At 66.4% G+C, this 22,574-nt stretch overlaps 1 protein-coding gene across 1 annotated transcript; it reads left to right on the forward strand.

Moving 5' to 3' along the window:
- The first annotated feature begins 12,312 nt into the window (after positions 1 to 12,312).
- Positions 12,313 to 18,180, forward strand: SP6 (Sp6 transcription factor). The gene is made up of 2 exons (XM_074979257.1): positions 12,313 to 12,367; positions 17,103 to 18,180. The coding sequence occupies exon 2, from the start codon at positions 17,140 to 17,142 to the stop codon at positions 18,178 to 18,180; it is 1,041 nt and encodes a 346-aa protein (XP_074835358.1). The 5' UTR covers positions 12,313 to 12,367; positions 17,103 to 17,139.
- The last annotated feature ends 4,394 nt before the right edge of the window (positions 18,181 to 22,574 follow it).

Genomic DNA, 22,574 nt, shown 5'->3' on the forward strand with positions numbered 1-22,574 from the left:
GCTGGTCCCCCCGACTCCCACGGAGCGCCTGACTCTGCCCTCGCTCCGGCGTCGGGGCGCTCAGAGCCGGGCCCCAGCGACGCGTCGCGCCCCCGCGGGGGACCGGGCCCCCGGTGCGGTGGGTGGTTCTGGTGCACGAACGCCGAGTCCCGCCCCCTCGGCCCCAGCATCGCCCCGGCGCTGCGTCTCCCTCACACCGTCCCCGGGCCCCAGCTCCGTGGGCCGCCCCACGCCCCGCCCCGCCCCTCCCCTCCCCCGGCCGGGCAGCGTCCCACGCGCCCCGCCCCGCGTTCTCCCGACAAAGACCAATGTGTTGGATGCCGGAGAAGGAAATTGCCGGATCCCCGAGCGCCTGGGGCCCCTTTGTAGCTCTGCCGCCGCCGGCCTCGAATCACCCGCTCGCTGCCGCTGCCGGGCCGGGCCGGGCCGGCTGGTAGGAGCCGGGCGGGCGGTGCTCCCGCGGGGGCCGAACCTCTCCCCGCCGCGGCGCCGGGAGCCGGGGGAAGGCCGGGCCGGGAGTGTAAACGAGCCCCCCAGGCTGCGGCGCGGGAGCCCCTCTGGGGACGGGCGCAGGGAGCAGACAGCCACTGGGGGGGTCTGAGCACAGGGGCGCCTCCCCCGGCCCCTCGAGCCCGCGGGTGCCCTCGCTCCTCCTTCCCCTCGTGGGGCCACCCCCTTCGCCCCCACAGCCCTCCCTGCTCCCCGGCTGAGCTGTCCCTGTTCCCCTCGCTGTGCCCTCCTGCCGTCGGGCCGAGCCCCCCAGCCTTCTGTCATCCCCCACCCCCTTCTCTAGCCCCCCGTCATCCCCCCATCCCCCACCCCTTGTCCCCCCCACCCCCTTCTCTAGCCCCCCACCATCCCCACCCCCTTCTGTCATCCCCACCATCCCCCACCCTCTTCTATATAGCCCCCCCCCCACCATCCTTACCCCCTTCTGATGAGAAGAGCCTGGGAGCTGGGCCAGGAGGTGGATGAGGCAGGCCCCCCTGTTCATAGTTGGGGCTTCAGGGAAGGCACCTGGGCCTTACAAGGGGGCCCGGGGGCTGGGTTAAGGGGAAATGGAGGCAGGGCTGTGGCAGGGTCACACCTGGCCAGCAGGGGGCGCTGCAGGGCAGGTTCTCTCACCCCTCTCAGTAGAGTCACAGAGCAACCCCCGGGGGGAGGGGAGTGTCCTGTCCCCCTGGGGGTCAGCCGGAGTCACTGGCCCAGGCTAGCAGGTGCCCAGTGCTTGTGGGGCCAAAGCTGGATGCTCCACCTTGCCCCAGGGGCGCCCTGGCCCCCGATGTGCTGCCGCTCCCATGGGATAGCCGGGTCCCAGCCTGGTGGTGATTACCATCCCTTCCCCAGCGTGTGGCAAGTTCTCCCAGTCCCACTGCCCTCAGCTCCCGGCGCATCACCCCAGGGTGCCCTGTGCGTGGTCGGTCAGCAAGCAGCCTGATCCAGGGGCCCTGGGGGAGGCCTGGCGGGTTAAGAAGAGAGATGAATCCAGAGAGCTGTGTTGGTGGTGGGGGCAGTGGGCCAGGCTGGGACTGGGCTGCACTGGGCAGGGCTGGCAGGGAGGGAGGGGGACTTCCGGGCCCCGAGCAAAGGAGCCAGGAGGCAGCTCCGGAAGGAGGCACCTCTGCAGAACTGGTGGGCAGCAGGGCAGGGCTGCAGGACAGGCCGGAGGAGATGAGCAGAGCTGGGGGAGGAGATCCCTGGGGGCGGGTCGCAGGAAGGGGCCTGTTGTCCCCAAGAAAGGAACCCGAGAACATGGCCGATCCCGCCAGGAGGGGGCCCAGCAACCTGGGGGTGCCGCCGACAAGCAACAGAGCCACGGAGCTGCCTGTGGGCTGCCTGGAAGGGCTGTGAACTGCAGAGGTCAAACCCTGCCCACTGGCATCCGGATGGGAGCCAGAGCCATGTGCTAAGCCCAGGCCTTTCCTGGCATCCCATGGGAGGGAGTCAGGGTTAGGACAGCTTTGGCCCTTCCTGCTCCTCTACCTGGTTCGGACCGTGGCAGAGGACAGAGGCTCCCTCTCCACAGACCTGCTCCCAGACCAGCATTCCCAGAAGCTGGGCGCTTGGGCATTGCCCAGGACAGATTCAGGTGCCACCCAGCTCGTTAGCAGAGCACTCAGAGCCACCCCCAGCCGGCAGCCGGTGTTCCTATCATCGGTTCACATCTGCACATCCCTCTGTTCACAGAACAAAATATATTCCACACGTGGGTGAAAAAAAATCTAAGGGAGCTGCTCTCCAGAGCCCGATCCTGTAACCTGAGGCGTTTGCCACCCTCTGTGCCCTCCCCGTGGATTGGAGAAGGAGAAGGAGCAGAGGTGAGGCCTCAGGCTGTGTGTGCAGGCTGGAAATGACAGGGGGCCCAGTTCCAGCCTCCCGCCAGGCAGGGCAGGAAAGAAGAGAGCCTCTGGTCTGGGTGAAGCCAGGGGCCTCCCATGTGAGGCGTCCCAGAGCCAAGGGCCTTTGCTGCAAGGGGGGTGGGTGCAGCTGGGCCAGGGCATGGCTGGCCGGCCACATGCTTTTGGGGAAACGGCGCCCGGCGGATGTTGGTGGGGGAGACGTAACTCTGCTGGGGGTGGTCTGCAGTGGCTCCCAGGGCCCGCAGCCCCCTCCTCCGGCACACAGCGCCTGGGGCGCAGGGAGCCCAAAGGCCATGGCTCAGAGGCCCTGCTCAGACTGAGCCGCAGTCAGCTCGGGGTGTGGTGTAGGGGGAGTCGCCCTCACCCTTTCTGCTCCCCACTCCTCTGCCCTCTCCTGGGACTTGCACTAGAGCTGCCTCCAGCTCCCTCTAACTTACAAGCCACTGTTCCAAAGGCCAGGGCTGGGCGTGGCACAGGATAGTGAGCTTCAGCTGGCTTCCAGGACCAGCACAGCCACCTCTCCAAGAGAGCTGGGGCTGGAGACACAGCTACGCTGCTGTGAGCTCGCGAATCTGGGCTTGGCCCGGATCCCATCCTCACTCTGACCCGTCTTCGGCAGGGCTGGCGCGTCCGACAGTGGGAGTGGAACTGGCTAACTTGGCACCTGGGAGGGAGGGAAGGAATGTGCCCATAGCCTTGTAATTTAGGCAGATGGGCTCTGTAATTAGCTGTAATCTCAAGGCCCAGCTCCCTGGTGCAGATGCTCCTGGGGGAGGAAATGCCCCATTCTCCTGTACTAATGTTATTTCCTGGCCCTGGGTGGTCCCAGTAGGCTCTGTGCTAGGGATGGGGGAACAACTCAGAGCCCAAGGGGCAACAGCCTCAAGCCATTCGGCTGCACTGATCCCTGGTATGTGCCTGCAGTGTGGAGTGCTGGTGAACACAAAAGACATGGAGCCGGCAAACCCTCATCTCCTTGGTTCCAGTGTTGCCAAGGCTGCTTCAGCCACTCCTGCCTGGGAATCCCTTGCTCTGAGCACTGGTCATGAGCCATCGCTCCACCCCAGAGGTGGCCGCATTTCTGTAGCACTGCACGGACACAGTTCACAAGGGGTAGTTTTGTTACTCAGTTTGCGGTGGCCTCTCGGAGAACCGGTCATGGGCCAGGGTCCCAGGCTGCCTAGGCACTCGGTAAACACACAGCAAGCAGCTGGACTGGGCCCCAGGGGTTTACACAAGCTAAGCGAATGTCCCCAGTGTGACCACCACTCAGCTCTCCACTGGCCCTGCAGCTATCATTCGGGGGTGTCTGCACTGCAGCTGGTGTGAGCTCAGCCCAGGGCCCCAGCAAGGCAGCCTTTCACCTCCCAAAGCTCTGTGGCCTCGTGCAGTGAGACAATGCAGGCCTGCTGGCCAGCACCTGTCCTTTGTGCCCAGAAGCAGCACTCTGCCGCCTGCAGCCACTCTGTGACCTGTTGTGCGCTATGTCCCTTAGCACAGTATCCTCACATGGGTCATTGTGTTGTCCCATGTTGCTGTGGTACTTCCCCTGAATCTGCGGGTAAAGAGTGAAGGACAGCAGTGTTCCCTGTGCGCTGTCACTTCTGAGGCCACCCAGGAGAACTTCCAGTGCAGCCCAGCTGATTGGCGTCCCGCTCTGTGATGGGGTTCTGGGGTCCCCCAAGCTCTGCACCCTGTCCGCAGGCAGGAGAGTCTCTCACTCAGCAGGAGAACAGCGGGTTTATTAGCCGACAGGACACAGCATCGTACAGAGGAGTCAGTACACCAGGCAGAGACAGCCAGTCCCATCCATGTTGAGGAGAGGAGGCCCCGAGGGGCCCCCAGAGCTGGGGCCTGGCCCCCTCCTTTGTCTCGCTCTCCCTCAGCCCAGACTAACTGCTTCCCAAATCCCAGTTCCAATTCAAACCCCTCAGGCTCCACCTCCTCCTTTGTCTGCAGTACAAAGGTGTTACCTTGTCATCAAGGTTACCCTCAGCAGGAGCCGCACACCCTCTGTGAGCCACTCACATACACACAGGTATCCCCCACTCCATCACACGCTCACAGCTAGGTTTTGTTTCTACTGGTGGTGCACATCCGCACTTGCCTCAGGGCACATAAAATGCATCCTGCACATGGGTGGGAAAAAGTCACACAGAGCTAGAAAAGCTTAGAGGGGACACTGAAGTACAGAATCCCTGGGCTGCATGCATGTTGCTGAACAGGAGAGTGGTTAAAGCAAGGGACTGGAAGAGGGTGTAGGATTTCGGTTCTGTTTCCTACATCACCATAGATGCCAGGTGCAGCCTTGAGCAAATTCGTTGCCCGCACTGTGCCTCAGTTTCCCCACCAGAAAAAGGACATAATGACTAGGGCTGGGTGGGAACCGGATTTTCCATCACTGTGGGAAATTCCATGATGTCAGACTTAATAACTTTGGGCGTTCGTGGGCATTTCTGACATCATGCATCTGACAAAGTGGACTACAGCCACGAAAGCTGAGGCCCAAATAAACCTGTTAGGTGCCACGGGACTCCTCATTGTTTTTGCAGAAACATACCCACCCTCTCCCCCCCCCAAAACACCCTTTTAATATTCTTCGGTTCCAGAAGGGATCGTCCCTCCCCCAGTTTCCCACATGATGGAACTCTGGAAAAAACGCCTCATTTTGGCTCCATGGAAATGTTTCGCTTTGAGCCAAATGAGACAGTTTGTTTGGTTCCCTATTTAAAAACCTGTTCAGCAGATTTCTAAACAGGCCAAACAGAGAACGCAAACACTCCCATCCCACAAAGGGCCGGCGGGACTGTGTGTCGAGGGCCTCCTTCCGGTGCGGCTTTTCCAAGGGAATTGTGTTGACATTCATGAGACAAAACCAGCCTTTTCCAGCCAAACAACAAGCACCTGCCAATCAGGCTGGACCGTGAGCCTTTTCCCAGCGGGCCATTGTTAGGGCTTGTCTGCACTTTATGGCATGGAAAGGCACGTCTGGGCTAGCTCTGAGTACCTGGCACGGCCAAATGTAACAGTGGCGTGAGCTGTACGACTGATCCCAGGGCCCTGGATGCATCCCAGCATTCCAGGCCTTCTGCTGCCGTGTTTTCCTCTCGATGAGGACCTGAGGAAGACAGTTAAAAGCAAGCCTGGGTCTGCCTCCCTGAGCAGGACTCACACCTCCAACCCCAGTGGAGGGAGTGCCCTCTGCTCTGCGCATGATGTGCTCTGGTGTGGGCAGCCAATGGGACACCTTGCCAAGGTCTCTTCCTTTGCCCACATCTGCCCCCTCCACTCAAATCCAAATGAATCCATCTAAGAGCCCATGAGAGATACAGGTGATTAGCACAGCACCCCGGCGAGCAGCTTGTGTGTCTGCCGGTGGTGCCCAGCTGCATAGGCCTTGTAGCATGTAACAAAATTTATTCGCACATGGCTGGAAAACTTAGAGGGAACCCGGCCCACCACCTTCTCCAGGCAGAGAAAACCCACACAGCTGCTCCCTCGAGAGGCAGACCTGAGCTGCTTGGAGCTTTTCCCAGCCACTCCAGCTCTTTGGGGATTAAAGGAAAATCTCCTCCACAAAGGATCTGGCAAGCCCAGGGCCTCTCCTCCTCGCTGGGAGTGTCTCTGCCCTAAGACCTGGGACCCCCCCCTTAGCCCACACTGCTCTGCTCTACTCTGCGTGGATGGAGAGAGCAGGCTGGGAATCCCCAGCCCTCTCAGGCTCAGCGTGTGGATGGGGGATGCTCCCAGCTACTGGGCGGGTCACTGGTGAGCCTGCAGGGGGCGCTCTTCTCACCCCCACTGAACCCAAGGATCCAGCCCAGACTGGGCTGGGGGGCTGCTTGTGTCAGGCCTAACACTGAGCCCCTGGTTCACGCACAGTCCTGGGTGAGTCCTGGGCACCTTCTGCAAGAGCCGCCTGGCCTGGGACTTGGTTCTGCCTTCGAGCGCGGCTCCCGTGGGCTCTGGGAGAGCTCAGGCCGACCCTTCAGAGCTGGCCGCGGTGTGTTTTCTATGCAGCTGTGTTGCCCTCCCTGCGCTCCACCCCAGGAGCAGCTGCACGTCAGCGAGCGGCGAAGCCATTGGCGCACAGTCTGTGAGATGAAAGGGGGTTGGGAAATCCGAGGGATTAGGAAGAGCAGTGAGTGCTGCTCTCCAGAGCCAGACTAATCCCGTCTGCAGGCTGCAGCAGTCAGCCTCTGAAACTCAGCCCCGGTACCATCCCACGCTGCAGCCACAGTGCAGCGACGCATGACACAGGGCCTCGCCTCACCCCCAACAGCTGCTCCCTTTCTGCAGCCACGAGCTCGCCCCAGACTGAAACCGAAACCACGCAGCTTGCCAGACCGTCGCTGCCAAGTGCCATAAGCCAGGGCGAGCTCCCGCAGCAGTCGAGTGGTGCCAGAGCCCAAGCAGCCTGTTGCCCACTCGCACTTAGTGTTGTTTATACTAGAGTAGGGCCTGTAGGGAGGTGCTGTACAAACAAATAGGAGACACTGACTACCACAGGGAGTCTTGACTGGACAAGATGGGAGGGAAGTACCTGAACTGGAATTCATCTACAAATGTAACAAGAAGTCCTGTGGCACCTTATAGACTAACAGATATTTTGGAGCATGAGCTTCCGTGGGCAAACACCGGCTTCATCTGACGCATGACCCCACTCTTGTTGTTTTTGAAGATACAGACTAACTCGGCTACCTCTCTGATATTTACGTATTTGACACCATCAACCTAAGCCTGAGTAGAGATCTCACCCGGCTCTTGCATTCACATTTCTCCATCACATGCTGTGAGTGAGACACAGCCAGCTTACTTTTCTTCATTAACTGGTCCTACCAATGCCCGGGAACTGCCTTTTCTTGCTCCTTTTTGCTTCTACATACCCCCTGGATTCTGGGATTTCACTCACCTGAGGATGGTGGTTTTACCCTGGGAAGCTCCTGACCTTATCAATGTGCTAGTCTCTAGGGCACCACAGGACTGCTTGTGATCTGTAAAGCTACAGGCTCACAGGACAACCTCTTGGAGACGTTTTGCCCCGGATTGCCCACTGGCAGAGCTGGAAGAGAGCCAGGCTGTCCTGAATCCCAGTCCAGCAGGCCCCAGGTCTCAAGGGCAATAGCCCCTAGTGAGCTGTGGGATTCAGATGCCCTATTTTCAGACACAGGAGCAGCACAGTGAAAGTGTTAACCCTGAAATTCCCCTTCACTCAGGAACAGCGTGACCCTGGGCCAGGTCCCAGCCTGAGCCTCGCCCTGCTTTGCATAGAGGCAATCACCTACTGCCTGCTCTTCCCCCCTGCAGGCGCACCTTGGGAGGGGCGGAGGGCAAGCAGTGCCCCTGTCAGCTGAGCACGGGGGCGGCCGCCTAGGAGAAATTCAGGTACCACCCAGCTGATTAGCAGAGCACCCCCAGCTGGCAGCGTGTGCTTCTCTTCACGGTGCACATCCACACTTGCCTCCATGCACATAACAATATTTATTCCACCCAGGGACATGAAACATTTGAGGGCACCCTTGGTCCAAGGCACAGCTGGGCCTCCTGTCTGCAGGGCTGTTGTCACTAGTTCACAGGAATCCACAGCCTTCATCTTCTCATGGGGTTGCCTGTGAAGTTAGGAGCCAGCGCTGGGGTACGTACGTGGCGGGGGGGGGAGAACACCAAGGTCTGGTGCTTCTGGGATGCAGGAGAGGGCTTGATTCCAGGCTACAGATCCAGTCCAGCACCTCCCCCTGACCCTGCAGCCGGGGGATTTCCAGAACATCAAGCGTTATTGATGCTGGAGTTTGTGAGTGGTGAGCCTGCGAGATCTTCGGGGCAGGGACTGTGTGCAGGGCTGACGGAATAAGGAGATTTCGAAGTGGGCGGATTTCGAAAAGGATCCCCATCTGGACGTGCCACGCGGGAGCAAAAAGCAGCAATTTTGAAGTGCCGTGGCCGGCGGCAGGCTAATGAGGTTATTTCAAAGATTTCTCTGAGTGTAGACATGGCCTAATAGTCCTACTTACAACAGCTTCATTAACAAATAAACAAAGAGGCCGAGCTTTACCATGTAGGTGGGGATTGGGAGCAGTAGCTGGTCTTTGCTTAATCCACAGGCAGCCTGGCTTTGAGCAAGCTGCCAGCTGTGTGTGGGGAGAGGGGTGAGGCTTAGCTCCCACCTTGCATGCAGATGAAAATCAGCTCATGTGCTGGTTGCTGACGCTGGGTTATACTCGCTCTCGGCCCTCTAGTGCACTTCCTCCTGAAGTCAATGGATGCGGGGGTCAAAGAGGTCATCAGCCACCTGCACGTGTCCTTAAACAGGGATGTCCCCAGAGGGAAAGAGGGACAGGACTTGATTGGACGGATATGCACCAGCCGGTGGGCCCAGTCTGACGCGGGCTTAGAGCTTCAGGCTGGAAGGGCCCATTAGCTCACCCATGTGACCTTGGGAATAGCACAGGTCAGACTTCACCCACTTCCTTCACCCTGCCTGGAGCTCAGCTGGTGCTGGACAAACACTCAATGGAGACTCCACTGAACCTGGGGAGTTGGATCGGGGCCCAGGAGGGGTCTTTAGAGGGGCCGGGTAGGGCCTGGCCAATACTGCTGACCTCAAAGGCCTGTGCCTCCGAAGTGAGGACACCTGGTGTGCAGCCGCATCTCACCAGTGTGACCCACAAACAGCCTCTATGGTCCCCCTGGCCTGGGCAGCAGTTTTCCTGCCAGTGGGCTCTGTCGGACATGTGGTGGAGAGGGGGGCGAGTGCATTTCCTCGTATCCAAAGGGAAAGTGCCCCTGTGTTCACCCACTCAACCAAACAAGTCCAGAGACCAAAGAGGTGGCTCCGGCTCAGCTCGCAGTGCCCTGCCGTGACCGCTGGCTGACCCAGACTGGGCCTTGGAACGGGGTCAGCTGCGTTTTGCTTTGGGGCTTTCTCCAGACTCCGCCAGGAATGTCGGCAGCTGTCAGGCGCTCACCGGGCAGTAACCTCAGCCTGGGATCTCCTCTGCCACCTGCAGCCACCTCTGCTGCTAGAGCACCCAACCCCCTCTCTTTTGTCTGAGCTCTTCACTCTCCTCTAACCTGTACTGCTCTGTCCCCCGCTATACACCTCTGCCAGCCCCAGGCACGCCAGCCTGGTCCTCCCCATGGATCTCTCAGTGCTGTCTGTGAACCCCCGTGCAGCAGGGAGCCCTCGCTGGTGCTCCAGCCCGCCCCCCGAGGTCCTCCCTGTGGGGGGGAGAGCCCTGAGCCCGCAAGCCAGATCTGGCTCACGGGGGGAAGAAGCAGCTCCCATGTGGCAGCTCCCCTCCCCCGGCTGGAGAATGGCAGTGCAGGAAACCACTGGCGGGAAGCTTTCCCAGCTGCTCCCACTGGCTGGAATTGCAGCCAAAGTTGGGGCAGTGCCTGGGAGCAGTGGATATCACAGAGCCAGGAAAATGCTCCCCCGGTCCCCTCATGCCAAGATCCCAAACCTCCTTCTCCCTCACATGCCCCGCTCGCACCCAGATCCGCCAGCCCCAGCCCCCTCCTGCACCCTCCCTCCTGCCCAGTCCCCTCACTCCCATCCCCTTCCTGCACCCTCCTTCCCGCCCAGCCCGCTCGCTCCCATCCCCCTCCTGCACCCTCCTTCCCGCCTGGCACCCCCCCATCTCCATCCCCCTCCTGCACCCTCCTTCCTGCCTGGCCCCCCCATCTCCATCCCACTCCTGCACCCTCCTTCCTGCCTGGCACCCCCCCATCTCCATCCCCCTCCTGCACCCTCCTTCCTGCCTGGCACCCCCCCATCTCCATCCCCCTCCTGCACCCTCCTTCCTGCCTGGCCCCCCCATCTCCATCCCACTCCTGCACCCTCCTTCCTGCCTGGCCCCCCCATCTCCATCCCACTCCTGCACCCTCCTTCCCGCCTGGCACCCCCCCATCTCCATCCCCCTCCTGCACCCTCCTTCCTGCCTGACCCCCCATCGCCATCCCCCTCCTGCACCCTCCTTCCTGCCTGGCCCCCCATCGCCATCCCCCTCCTGCACCCTCCTTCCTGCCTGGCCCCCCCATCTCCATCCCCCTCCTGCACCCTCCTTCCTGCCTGGCCCCCCCATCTCCATCCCCCTCCTGCACCCTCCTTCCTGCCTGGCCCCCCCATCTCCATCCCACTCCTGCACCCTCTCTCCCACCCAGCCCCCCCAGCCCCAGCCCACTCCCTTCCCTCCAGAACTCGCAACCTCACCCCCTCCTACACCCCACCTCCTGCTCAGACCCTGCAGCTCCAGCCTTGTCTCTGTCCCCAGTAGCCCCCCTCACACACTGATCCCCTCAGTGTTGGCCCCACCCCAGAGCCTTGGAGGGCCCAAAAATCTGCTAGCCCTGGGAGCCCAGAGGAGTTAACTGGGCCTGTGGTAAAGCCCTGAACCTCCCTCCCGCTCCCCCGTGGAGCTAGACCACAAGGGGGGTGAGGTACCAGCCAGGGCCCATCAGTGCGGGGGGGTTGTTCTCCCCTTTGTGGGGCCCCCAACTGATCGGTTTGTAGATCAGTCACCCAGAATAGTTCCCCACCCCCACCACAAAGAAGAGGATGTTGAACTCTTTCGCTTTGGACCTGAAATGACAGTTCCCTTTCCCTCAAAGGGGGCTGGTAAATTACCACAAGAGATCTAAGAAGATGGAACAAGGGGGCCCCTCCTTCACAGCTGCCTTGCTCTGGGGACAGGCCTGCTCCAGTCACCCACTGCCAGTCATTTCCTGTCTCAGGGACCTGGAGGCACAAAGGCATTTTGCCATCGTGGGTGGTTGGCGGGTGCTGGGCGGAAAGGCCTGTGCCAAGCAGGTGGGCCACCAGACAAACCTTTGAGAGCCACTGATCTAACCCCAGGCACACCAACCTCCCCATCCCCATGGGCAGGCATCCATCTAACCCCACAGACGCACAGCTGTCTGTCCCCATGGATACACATCTGTCTGACCCCACAGACGCACAGCTGTCTGTCCCCATGGATACACATCTGTCCGACCCCACAGATGCACAGCTGTCCGACCCCACAGACGCACAGCTGTCTGACCCCACAGAGGTCCATCTGTCTGTCCCCATGGATACACATCTGTCCGACCCCACAGACGCACATCTGTCCGACCCCACAGACGCACAGCTGTCTGCCCCATGGACACACATCTGACTAAGGTAGATACACATCTGTCTGACCCCGGGGACACAGGGGTGTCTAACCCAGTGGTTCCCAGCCCGGGTCCGGGTGGGCGCTGCAGGAGTTTGTGAAAACACTGGAAGAGAACTGAAAACGAACAGAGAAAATCAGTTGTAAACACTTGACAAAGTTACAATCAATTCTTATTTCTAAACTCAGCTTCTTCCAACCGCCTTGCCATTCGCTGTCCGAAAATCTGCCCTGCGGTTTCCTTTCCCTCTAAGGACGTGCGCTCGGCCGGGGGCTGCGGGGTGTCTGAGGGTCCGCGCTAGTGACAGGTGGAGCCCCGAGACGCACCGCTAAAAGCCCCGTACACCCGGGTCTCCCACCTCCCATGAGCCCAGGGGGCCGGCGCAGGCTGCGGGCGGGCAGGGCTGGGGCCAGCTCTGTCGGACGCGGCGCACAGAGGCGCTAGACGGACCCGGAGCCCCGGGCCGCAGCCCCTGGCCCTGGGCAGGTTGCCGAGCGCCCTGGGGCTGGGGCTGGGGCCGGGGCCGGCCGGACCGTGAGCGGCGCTGGCCCCTGTCCCCCGCGCCGAGCTGCGAAGGGGCCGGTCCCTCCCCGGGCTTGGGGTGCGCGGCCGGCCCGGAAGGGTTAAACTCCGGCGGCAGGTGAGGGCGGAGCCGGGCTGGGAGGGAGCGCGGCTGGGCTGGGGCCGGGACGCGGCGCGCTGGCTCGGCTCGGCTCACCAAGCCGCGCTCGCTCCGCGCCCGGACCGGCTCTGGCCAGCAGGCGCGGGGCACTGCTCTGTCTGCGGGCCGGCCTGGCGCCCCACGCGCGGCAGCTCGGCGGGGAGATCGCGGCCCCCCGGGGCCCCCTAACCTGGTAGGTAGCCCAGATTCGCGGGGGTCCCTCGGCGCGTCCCGGGGGCTGGTCCGGGCGCAGCGCCCCCCAGGAGCCAGGGCTCCGCAAGCCTCCGGGCCGGGGCCTTCCCCGCCCACTGGGGACACCTGCTGCTGCCCGGCCAGCTCCTGCGGGGCGGGGGTGGGTCCTGCCTCTTCCCCCGCTAGTGCCTGGGGAGGGTCCCGGTCGTGTGCGGCTTCCCAGGGCTGCAGGGGAGACGCCCCCAGTCCCGGGGACAGGGGGCGCGGCGGGGTTTGCTGGAGAGTGGCTCGGGCCGGGGCGGGGGGCTCCCCAGGCCAGTCAGGGCCCCCGCCCGGTCCCTCTCCACGGGAGGCGAAGGGGAGTCGGATTAGCTCTCTGCAGCCCCAGACCCGGCGGGCAGAGCTGGGCCCAGTCCAGCCCCCCCTGCAAATGGTGGTTGACTTTAGCGGGGGCTGGATCGGGCCCCTGGGTGGCGGCTTCGGCCCCGCCTCACGTCACCGGCAGCTGGTTCCTTTCTCCCCTCCCGCTCAGAGCCTCGTCCCGGCCCAGGCCTGGCTCCCTGCCTCAGTTTCCCTCCGGTAAGGCGGCTGCTGCCGGGGCGTACGGCCGGGGCCGGGGCAGGCGCCGCTTCGCTCCCAAGTGTCGACCTGAGAAAAGCGTCCGGGGGCCTCTGGCCGGATGGACGGACCCCTGGAGCGCGGGCGTACGGGAGCCGCTGGCTCTGTTCCGGGTGAACACGGGCCGCGCTCGGCTCGGGGCCCTGCGCCCTGGTGGCGTGTTCCGAAGGAGATGGAGTGGAAGGCGGGACGGAAACCGGAGAGTTGCTCCCCGCCCGGCTGCAGGGCCGAGTGAGCCGCAGCTGGCAGCGCGCAGCCCGGCTCGGGGTGGGGGGTTCGTGGCTTTGGGCGGGGGCGGCTCCGTTGTCCCCGGGTAGAACCAAGGGGTTCCTGCAGTCACCTGGCGGTAGCCCGGAGGGAGCTCGAGTCTCCCGGGAGCCCGCCGAAGCGCGGGGCCCTGGCGGAGCCACCCCTGGGGCTCCGGGTTTGCCCCCTACGGACGGAGGCCGGGTGTGCGTTCGCGGGGGTGTCGGGCCCTGTCCGGCTGTTACCAGCGGAGGGGCTGGGGGAGCCCTGTGGGACCGGGAGGGGCTGGGGCCCTGTCCGCGCACCCCAGCTGGGCTGAAGGGGCCCCGCGAAGGAGCCCAGCGGTAGTGCCAGAGCCTGAGCGGTCGTTCAGAGAGAGCTGAAGGCTCTCGGCGCCACTCAGCTGCGGGTGGGGGGCTCTTTCTTCCCTGCTCCTCTTATTAACCCTTTGCTCCCCCGCCCCCAGGGCTGGATCTGCTCAGTCCCGTGGGGCCCAGATGGCATCAGGCCCCTGGTCCCTCCCCTCGGGGCTTTTCCCGGGCGCTGTTGCCTCCCGCTTCCCGGCGGTGGATGGTCCGTGGGCCCGCCCCTAGCGAGCCGGGGTGCACGCCGTTTCTCCGCTGGCTGGCTCGGAGGGGCCAGAAGGGTCACCGCCGCCTGGGACCGGGCGCTGGGAGCCGCCCCTTCACCCGGCCCGGGGCTGTGATTTTGTGGGGTGTGGCCACAAAGCCACCCGGGCTGGACGCGCTGTTCAGACCTGGGCCGCAGCCCCAGCGCGGGCAGCGTCAGGGCGCGCTTGGGTGCCGAGCTGAGCGGGTGCTGGAGCACCGCCACCTGGGAGTGAACTCCACCCGGCGCCCTCCCAGCGCCTTCTGGTTTCGGCGGACGCAGAACTGGGCTGGAGTCTGTGGGTGGGCAGAGAATCGGGTTTGGCGTCTCCCTTCCCAAGCCACCGGCCGCCAGTCCTGGGAACTCCCTCCCGGCTCGGAAGCGGAAAGAAAAGTACCGCCAGGCTCTGGGCCTGTCCCAGTCCCCTGACGGGCCCCCTTCTCCTGAGCCGCCCAGGGGAAGCAGGGAAACTGACGAGCCCTGAAACTGACGAGGCCCAGAGCGCGGCACAAGAGGCCGAACCCAGGGCCGTGTCTCCTCCGGTCTCCGCTCTCAGTCGCTTCTGCTCGTGCCACCGGGGGGGGGGCGTGGGGCAGATCCCGGCTGGGCCGCCCCGCAGAGACTCCCCGCGCCCGGCCTGTCCCTTTGCTTGTAGCTCTGGAAGTGGCTGGTTCAACCCCGGTGTCCGGGCCCGGCAGCGCCCCGCCGCGCCCCCCGTGGACACTGCTAGGAAGGGGAGTATCGGCTTTGCGGGGGGTCACGCTGCGGTTGGGCGCCCAGTTAACATCGCTGCCGGGCAGGTCCAATGCCTGAGAAAAGGAACGGAGCTTTCCCAGGGCCCCCAGCCAAAGCCTTTGCCAATGGGTGAAGGCCGCTCCGGGCCGCTCCCAGCAGCAGCCCGCAGGTCCCTGTGGCCAGGGGACGGGGTCTCCACACGCTGCCCCGGCTCCGCATCTCCTATTGGCCAGGGCCCCTTCCCCGGGGCCCAGAACCGCCGCGTGCGGGACTCGCCCGTGTCATCTCCGCCGGCAGCGAGGCAGGCAGCGGGGGAGCCGCATAGCAGCCGGGAAGGGCCAGAGGATGCGGGCACCGGGTGCCCTACAGGGCGTGCAGCTTCCCCGGGGCGCCGGGCCTGTGCAGCGGGGACCGGCCTGTCTGGAGGGGTCGTGAGCGGGAGGGCGCGGGGCGGAGAGCGCGGCCCGGGCGGGGGCAGGGTGTCCCGGCAGAGCAGGCCTGGCGGGGGCAGGAGGCCGAGCCGAGCCGAGCCGAGCCGGAGCTGCGCCCCAAGGAGGCGGCGGCCGCGGCCGGTGGGAAGGTGAGGGGCGGGGAGCCGGGCCCGGCAGGTGGATTTCGACACTGGGGCGGGGCGCCTCCCCATGGGGTTTCCTCAGCTCGGCGGGGTGAGTCACCGCCCGAAAACAAGCGGGGAGCTCGTGGGACCGGCGCAGGCCAGAGCCCGGAGCTCAGCCGCCGAGCAGCTGGGCAGCGCAGCGCCCGGGGACAGCGAGCCCGAGGTGAGCGAGGAGCTGCCGGGTCCGGGGTCGCTGCTGTGCAGCGGGGGGGCCCGGAGAGGTGCTGGGGCCGCGGGCCGCAGCTGAATCCGAGCTCGATTCCCCGCTGGGAGGCCTGTCCCGGGGGCGAAGCTGAGCCCTCTGCGCCCCGCTGCCAGCCGCAGCAGGCTGCTCCCTGCACCGCAGCTGCGGCCGCGGGAAGGGGGCGGTGTCCGGGGGCTGGTGACCTGGCCCGGGGCCGTGACAAGCAGCAGGTCCATAGAGGGGCCCTGAGCCGCTCCCCAGATCTCCCTGTGAGGGCACCCGGCGCTCCCCGGGCTGCCAGCGCTGTCGCCGGGCGTGGAAGGGGCAAAGGCCGCTGCGAGTGGGCGGGCGGGCGGCCCAGTGGTTAGAGCGCTGGAAGGGCGGCCGGGCTGTGCTGTCCTGCGCCTCGCAGCGGCGTCCCCCCGGTGACCGTGTGGGGCTGGGAAAGGCGCATAGGGGCCGGCAAGTAGTTCCGAGAAAGAGCTGGAGGGAGCCCGGGGCGCGGGCCCGGCGCCTGAGGCTGGGATCCCACCGCCCCAGCTACTCTGGCACCCGGCAGCGCGTGGCGAAATCAGGCGGGGCTGTGCTGGAGAATGAGGGAGCTCCAGCTGGGACGGACCCAGGGACCGGGCGTGGGTCCCTCGCTCCCTGGGATTAGCTGCGCAGAAGGGAAGGGCAGGAGGCTACGGCCTGGGAGTCAGCTCCCGGCTCTGCTGCAAGGGGGGACCCACCTTCTGGCGGCAGCCTTGTGAGCGGGGCCCTGTTCGGTGGGAGAGCCCAGCAGCTTCTTCCATCTACTGTAAACCCAGCCTCCTCCTGGGCCCGCAGGACTTCCCACGCTGCCCGCCACAGCGCTTCGGAGCTCAGCCGGGCCAGAGCTCAGGTCTGTCTGCTGCAAAAGGCGCAGCCGGGACCACTCAAACCCAGGAGACCGTTTGCAGTGCTGGGCCTACGTCACACAGCTGAGCAGTTCGGACTCCAGCCAGTAGCATCAATGGGGCAGGGACTGAAATAAACGGCGGCAGGGCTCGGCTCTCACCCGCTAGAGAGCAGGGGGCCGCTCTGCCCCGGGGGAGGCCAGATCCTGGTGGCTGGCGCTGGCAGGGGGCAGCTAGCCGCGAGGGACTCCGCGAGGAGGGCGCTGCAGGAGGGGCTGTGGCCCAGACCGGGCCCGGGCCCAGGCCCAGGCCCTCGGGGGGCCCGTGGCGGGACAGCGCCAAAAATACAGCAGCGGGTGTCCCCAGGCCCAGACCGGGGCTGTGGCTGCCGGTCCCTGAGCCTCTGTAATTACGGTAATGGGCCGCCCAGGGGCTGCCCGTTAGAGGGGCCGGTCTCGGAGGGCCCCGGCAGGGGCTCTGCGCACTGGAGGGAGCCCAGGCTGGGACCCCTCTCCCGCAGGTCACCAGAGGGCAGCCCCAAGGGGACAGAAGCAGCGCCAGCTCTGGCGCTTCCGAGGCGGGAGTCACGCAGCCCAGGCCCACCCGCGGCCTCTCCAGCTGTCTCCCCGCATCAGCCGAGGCGGGCTGCGGACTCGGGCGCCCCGGTTCTAGCTCGGGCCTTCGATCAGCTCCATGCCTCAGTTTCCCCTCCGAAGCCAGCCGAGGGATACAGCCCTTGAGGTCAGCGGGGTCTACCATCCTCCCTGGTCTGTTCGTACAGCGCCTGGCACCGCCGGGCCCGATCCCAGCTCCCTGGGGCGGGACTGAGCGTCTCTCTCTCCCGCTGCAGGTCTGCCGGAGCTGCGGCCCGGCTCTGGACGCCGGCAATGCTAACAGCAGTCTGCGGCGCTCTGACCAGCCAGCGCTCCGACCCGCCCCGCGCCTCCTCCCCGGGCTCGGACCTGCAGCCGCTGCAGCCCTGCCCGCCGCCCGCCAGCTCCGAGGCGGGGGCCGACCTCCCCGCGGAGCTCCAGCCCCTGTCGGCGGCGGGCCCGGGGCTGGAGTTCGCGGCAGCCCCCTGCTACGCTCTGGATGGCTCAGCGCGGCTGGACCTGGAGGGCGACGGCCCCTACTCCAAGCTCCTGCAGCCGGCGCCCGAGATGGGCCACCCCTACGAGCCCTGGTTCCGGCCCCCGCCGCCCGGCGCCGAGGACGGCGGCGCGAGCCCCTGGTGGGACCTGCACGCGGGATCCAGCTGGATGGAGCTGCAGCCGGGCCCGGGCCCCGCGGCGCTGGGGGGCTACGGCTCGGCTGAGCCCCAGCTGTGCCCGCCGCCGCCCCCGCTCCCGCTCCCGCTCCCGCCCCTGCTGGCCCAGGAGGGGCTGAAGCAGCTGGACGCGGGCCCGGACCCCCCCGGGCTGCAGCCGGCGCCGGAGGGCAGCGCCCGGCCCAAGGGCTCCCGCCGCGCCGTGCCCCGCAGCTCAGCCCAGGCCGCCTGCCGCTGCCCGAACTGCCAGGAGGCCGAGCGCGTCGGCGGCCCCGGCCCCGGCCCGGAGGGCGCCCGCAGGAAGCAGCTGCACAACTGCCACATCCCGGGCTGCGGCAAGGCCTACGCCAAGACCTCGCACCTGAAGGCGCATCTGCGCTGGCACAGCGGGGACCGGCCCTTCGTCTGCAACTGGCTGTTCTGCGGCAAGCGCTTCACGCGCTCGGACGAGCTGCAGCGGCACCTGCAGGGCCACGCGGGCGCCCGGCGCTTCCCCTGCCCCGTCTGCAGCCGCGTCTTCCTGCGCGGGGACCACCTGGCCAAGCACCTCAAGACGCACCAGGGCGCCCGGGCCGGGGCGGAGGGCGAGGGCAAGGGCGGGGCGGGGCCCCCGGGGCAGCCCGAGGCCTGCGGCTCCAGCCCCGCCGCCCCGCCCAACTGAGCCTCTGCCCTGCCCCCGGGCCCGGGGGGCGCCCCACGCTGGGCGGAGGGGGGCGTCCTGCCGAGGCTGGGCCCGGCCCCGCACCCGGGCTCCAGGCGCTTCCCACGGAGCGGCGCAATGGGAACCGGGGGGTGGCGGGACGCGGCAAAGAGGGGGCCGCTTCCGACCCCCCCTCCCCCACCCACTGCCTCTCCCCTCCCCTCCCCCCGCCAGGCGCTGCCCCGCGGGGGGCGGAGCTGCCGCCGGTGGGCAGGTCCCAGGTGGGAGCCCGGCTGCCCTCTCCCCCCCCAGCCCCGCCTCCCCTGGGCGGGCGCGGCCTTGGCCAGCCCGGGTCCCCTCCCCGCTCTCCTGGGCAGTGGCGGCCGCGGCCCAAGGGACAGGGGCGCCCCCGGCAGCAGCCGCAGCGGCGGGCTGAGCCGTGCGTGGCTCTGGCCCTGCGGCTTGCAGGCCCGACCGGGGTGCGAACCCGCCCGGCCGGCCGCGCCGCTGCTGAGCCGGGGGAGGCGTCGGGGGCTGCCGGGCGAGTTATACAACACCCCGGCCCGTGTGCGATTGCCCAACGGGCGCCGCGGCTGCTTTCCCACGCCCGCCGGCCGCCGGGGTAGGCGAGCCAGCGTCGGGAAGCCAGCGGAGCCGGCAGCAGCCGGATTCCGATCCTATGGCCCAATGGGGCCGCCCCGCGCCGCGCCCGGGGGGAGCCTCAGGCCGCCCGCTCCCTCCGCTCCCCGCCCGGCCCGGCCGCATTCCCGGAGCGCTCCCGCTGCCCGGCGTGGGGACCGCGGCGGGTCGGCTGGGGTCCCCCCCCCGGCCCGCTCCTCACACCGCCGGGCGGGCAGCGGAGTCCGGCCTGCTCCGCTCCCTCGGGAGTGAAACGCGGGTGCCCCCCCGAGCCGGCCGAACCCGGAGCGAGTCAGACCGGCTCTGCCGCCGGCACCGCGGGGCTGTGGGCCGGGCCGGGCCGGGCCTCTCTCGGCAGAGCTGGGGGAAGTTTCAAAGGAGCCTCGCTCGGGCGCCCAGCCGCCCCCGCAGCGCCTCGGCGCGGCCCCGGCCTGGGACTTTCTTCTGTCCCTGGGCAGCTGAAATCCCGGCTGGGCCCTTCAGTGAATCCCGGGGCAGCCGGGGCTGGGGGAGATGCGGGCCCGGCTCTCCCGTGACACCGGCGGGGTCACTGGGCTGGGGCGGTGGAAGCCGAGAAACAAGGTGCATTTCCTGGAGGTCTCGGGTGGGCGCCTGGCCGGCTGGGCCCAGCCCTGGTCCCGCGTGGGCTGCGGTCCGAGCCGTGCCAGCTGTGCGCGGCCTGGGGGAGAGGGCGGAGAATTCAGCAGCTCTCGCCGGCAGCCGAGGGCAGAGCCTGCCCGGGTCGGGTCCCTTCATGGGCAGGGGCAGGGCTGGTCTGGGCCTCCATCCTCTAGCGCGTCCTTGGCTGGTAGCTGAGACCTTCCCCTCCCGGCCGTCTGTCCCTCTGGCCGGCTGCGCCCCCCTCTCCTCCACCCGGTTGTTTCCCTTCTTCTCCGCGGCCGCTTTCATCCTCTCGGGAAACTCCAGGGCGGCAGAACGAGTCACGGTTCATCCGACATAACAAAACCCTTCCCTGGATCGACTGACTGACTCCCAGGCAGGACAGAGGCATCAAATGACGAAAGAAAGGCCCGATGAATCCCCCCATTAACTTCAGGGGCGCAGTTGGCTCCTGATCCGTTTAAATTTCCCTCCTTGCAAACTTCAGTGGCCTTTTTTTAAACCACTGCTCAGTGGGGAAGAAATTCTCCCTTATGTCTATTTGCCACTGAAGAGCCAAAAAACACAAACAAAAAAAAAACACAAAACAAACAAACAAAACAAAAAAACCCACCTCAGCAAAGCTGGGTCTGTGCTACAAACTTCTGTCTACGCAAGTCACTGTCGACAGACTTTTGGCAACAGAACCGATCTACAGAACACGTCCACACCTAATAGGGTCTCCCCAGTGTGCACCCTCTGTCGACAGAGAGGCAGAGAGGGCCAGACAGCCCAGCCCTCTGTGGCAGAACAGCCTACCAGAAGCTCTGAACAGGGTTGCCAGGGGAACTGGAAGCCCCCTCTGTAGACAGAGCCCCCTGTCAGCGTCCACACTGTTTTTCTGCTACAGAATCTGTCTGCACAGACACTCTGCCTCCAACTTTGAAGACAGACCTGTGCCGGGAGAAAGGTGGTGGTCTGTAGACAGATTCTGGACACACCGCGTTTGTAGTGTGCACCCTCCCTAGTTTTGTCGACAGAAGGCCTCTTCTGTAGACAAAACCTTGTAGTGTAGCCACCACTCTAGTGTCGCTCCCTGTACCGACAAGGAGCCTGGCCTAGATTCTACGGACTAACTAGGCAAGCGAGGTGGGTTGTTTTTGCAGCAAAAGCCGGGCGGGTGTGGAGCCAGGCTCAGCGTGTCCTAGCCCCAAACCAGAAACACTGGGGGAGGGACGGGGCCAGCCCTGCGCTCTCCCAGCAGCGGGGCTGCCCAGGCCAGGATCCCAACCAGCTGGGGCGGTGCTGGGGGGCCGTGCGCTTCCGGGCAGAAGCTGGGCCCAGCTGGCCGGTGCAGGGGCAGTTCCCCCCGGCTGGCTGCAGCACAGCCGCGTCTGAGGGCGGACAGGGTTGGGGGCGTCCCCCTGTTGTGGCTGACGCGGCAGGGGGGAGGCAGCCTGCGGGCTTCATCCAGGCGGCAGCAGCCTCCGGGCACATGGTGGCTCGATTCAGGGTGTGGGGCCACTGGCCCTGACTGCAGGGGTAGGCAGCCGGCAGCCGGTCCTCCGTGCGCCTTCCTTCGCGGCTGCCTCTGGAGGCCGGCCCTGGCCTCCACCCCGAGCGAAGTCCCGAGCAAAGGGCGGGCCCCTGCCGGGCCAGGGCAGTGTCCAAAGGAACTAGCTCGGGGCAGGGAGGGCAGGTGCTCCTGTGGCCGTGAGCCGCGCCGGGCCCCTAGCCTCAGTGTGCCGGAGCCCGGCAATGGGCGACAGGGAGGGATCACTTGCCGGGGCGCGGGGCTGGGGGGCAGGAGAAGTCACTGGCCCTGGCTAGCGGAGCCGTTGGCTGCTAGGGAGCCTGGGGGCTGGGCAGCGGTCCTGCTCCCGAGCGGCTACCGCAGGAGACGCCTAGAGCGACGCCGGGGGACCGGGCGCGGCTGGGAGGAGCCCCGGGCTGCGAGTTGGTGTTTTGTACCTAATAAAGTTGTGTGTTTTCCACCAGCCGAGCTGTGGTCTCCCTGCCGGTTCCAGGCGCCGGGCCCCAACTACCGCTCCGACACCACTGGGCCCCGGGTGGAGCTGGGTCCGGTCCGGGGCCCGCGGGGAGGGAGCCCGGCTCTGAGGCGCTCTCCAGCCGGAGGAGCTGCCGGGGCCGGGCCAGCCGGGCCCCTTGAGAGGCGAGGCTGTCTCCGGAGCAGCCCGCGCCCCGCGGTACCCACGGGTTGCCCCGGCCGCGCCCCGCATCCCTTCGCAAGCCGGGACGCGCCCGCCGAGCTCGCAGCCTTCCCCGCGGCTGTCCCAGGCTCGGCGGGCCGAGCTGCTCGGCGCCGCCGAAGGGGTCTGGTTTCTTCGCGCGGGGCGCCGCCGCGGCACCGGCCAAGCGGGGAAGTTGGCCAAAGCCCCGCTCCCGGGATCCGCTCCTGCCCTTGCTACCCGGCACCCCAGCCACGGGCTTCCACCGGGCTGGGGCTGCGCAGCCACAGAGGCACCGTCTCTGCCCGGAGAGCGGGCAGAGGAAGGGGGAAACTGAGGCGCGGGGGAAGTGACTGGCCCAAGGTCCCGCAGCCGTCAGTGGCAGAGGTGGGAAGAGATCCCTGGGCGCGGGCCCTGCCCGCTTTACACCTCCCCCTGGCAGTGTCACCAGGCCAGCTTCCCTCAGCCCCCCACGCGGCCTCGGCCCCAGCCTGCGCTACGGGACCGGATTCCCCCCCCGCGCAGGAGCACAGGCCTCTCGGCGCTGCTGTGACAGTACCACCCAGCAGCGGCAGCTGCCTTCCGGCCCCGGGGCGCTGGGATCTGCGCAGCCACCTCTGGGGGGGACGCTGCGGCCGGATTAACAGCGCCCAGCAACCCCGCAGCGCCCCAGCCAAGCGCGGCAGCGCGGTGGGACTCGAGGGGCGGAGGGGAATGACCGCGGGTGTCCCGTGGCCAGGACGGGGCGTCCCAGTGGCTCCGGCGCGGGGAGACCGAGGCCCTTTGTCTGCCCCGGGAGACACGGCCCCGCGGCCGGGGCGGGAGCTGTGCTAGGGGCCAGAGGGGCGCAGAGGCGGCTGCTGCCTCCCCCCGATGCCTTTGGCCGGGCAGGCCACGTCCCCCGCCTGCTGATCCGACCTCCCCACCCCCACCCCGGGCTCCGCGGCGCTGCGAGTGCGGGGCGGCGGCAGGGCCGGGGGAGGGGGG

This window comes from Carettochelys insculpta, chromosome 28 (assembly GCF_033958435.1).
Source record: "Carettochelys insculpta isolate YL-2023 chromosome 28, ASM3395843v1, whole genome shotgun sequence".
Lineage (NCBI taxonomy): Eukaryota > Metazoa > Chordata > Testudines > Carettochelyidae > Carettochelys > Carettochelys insculpta.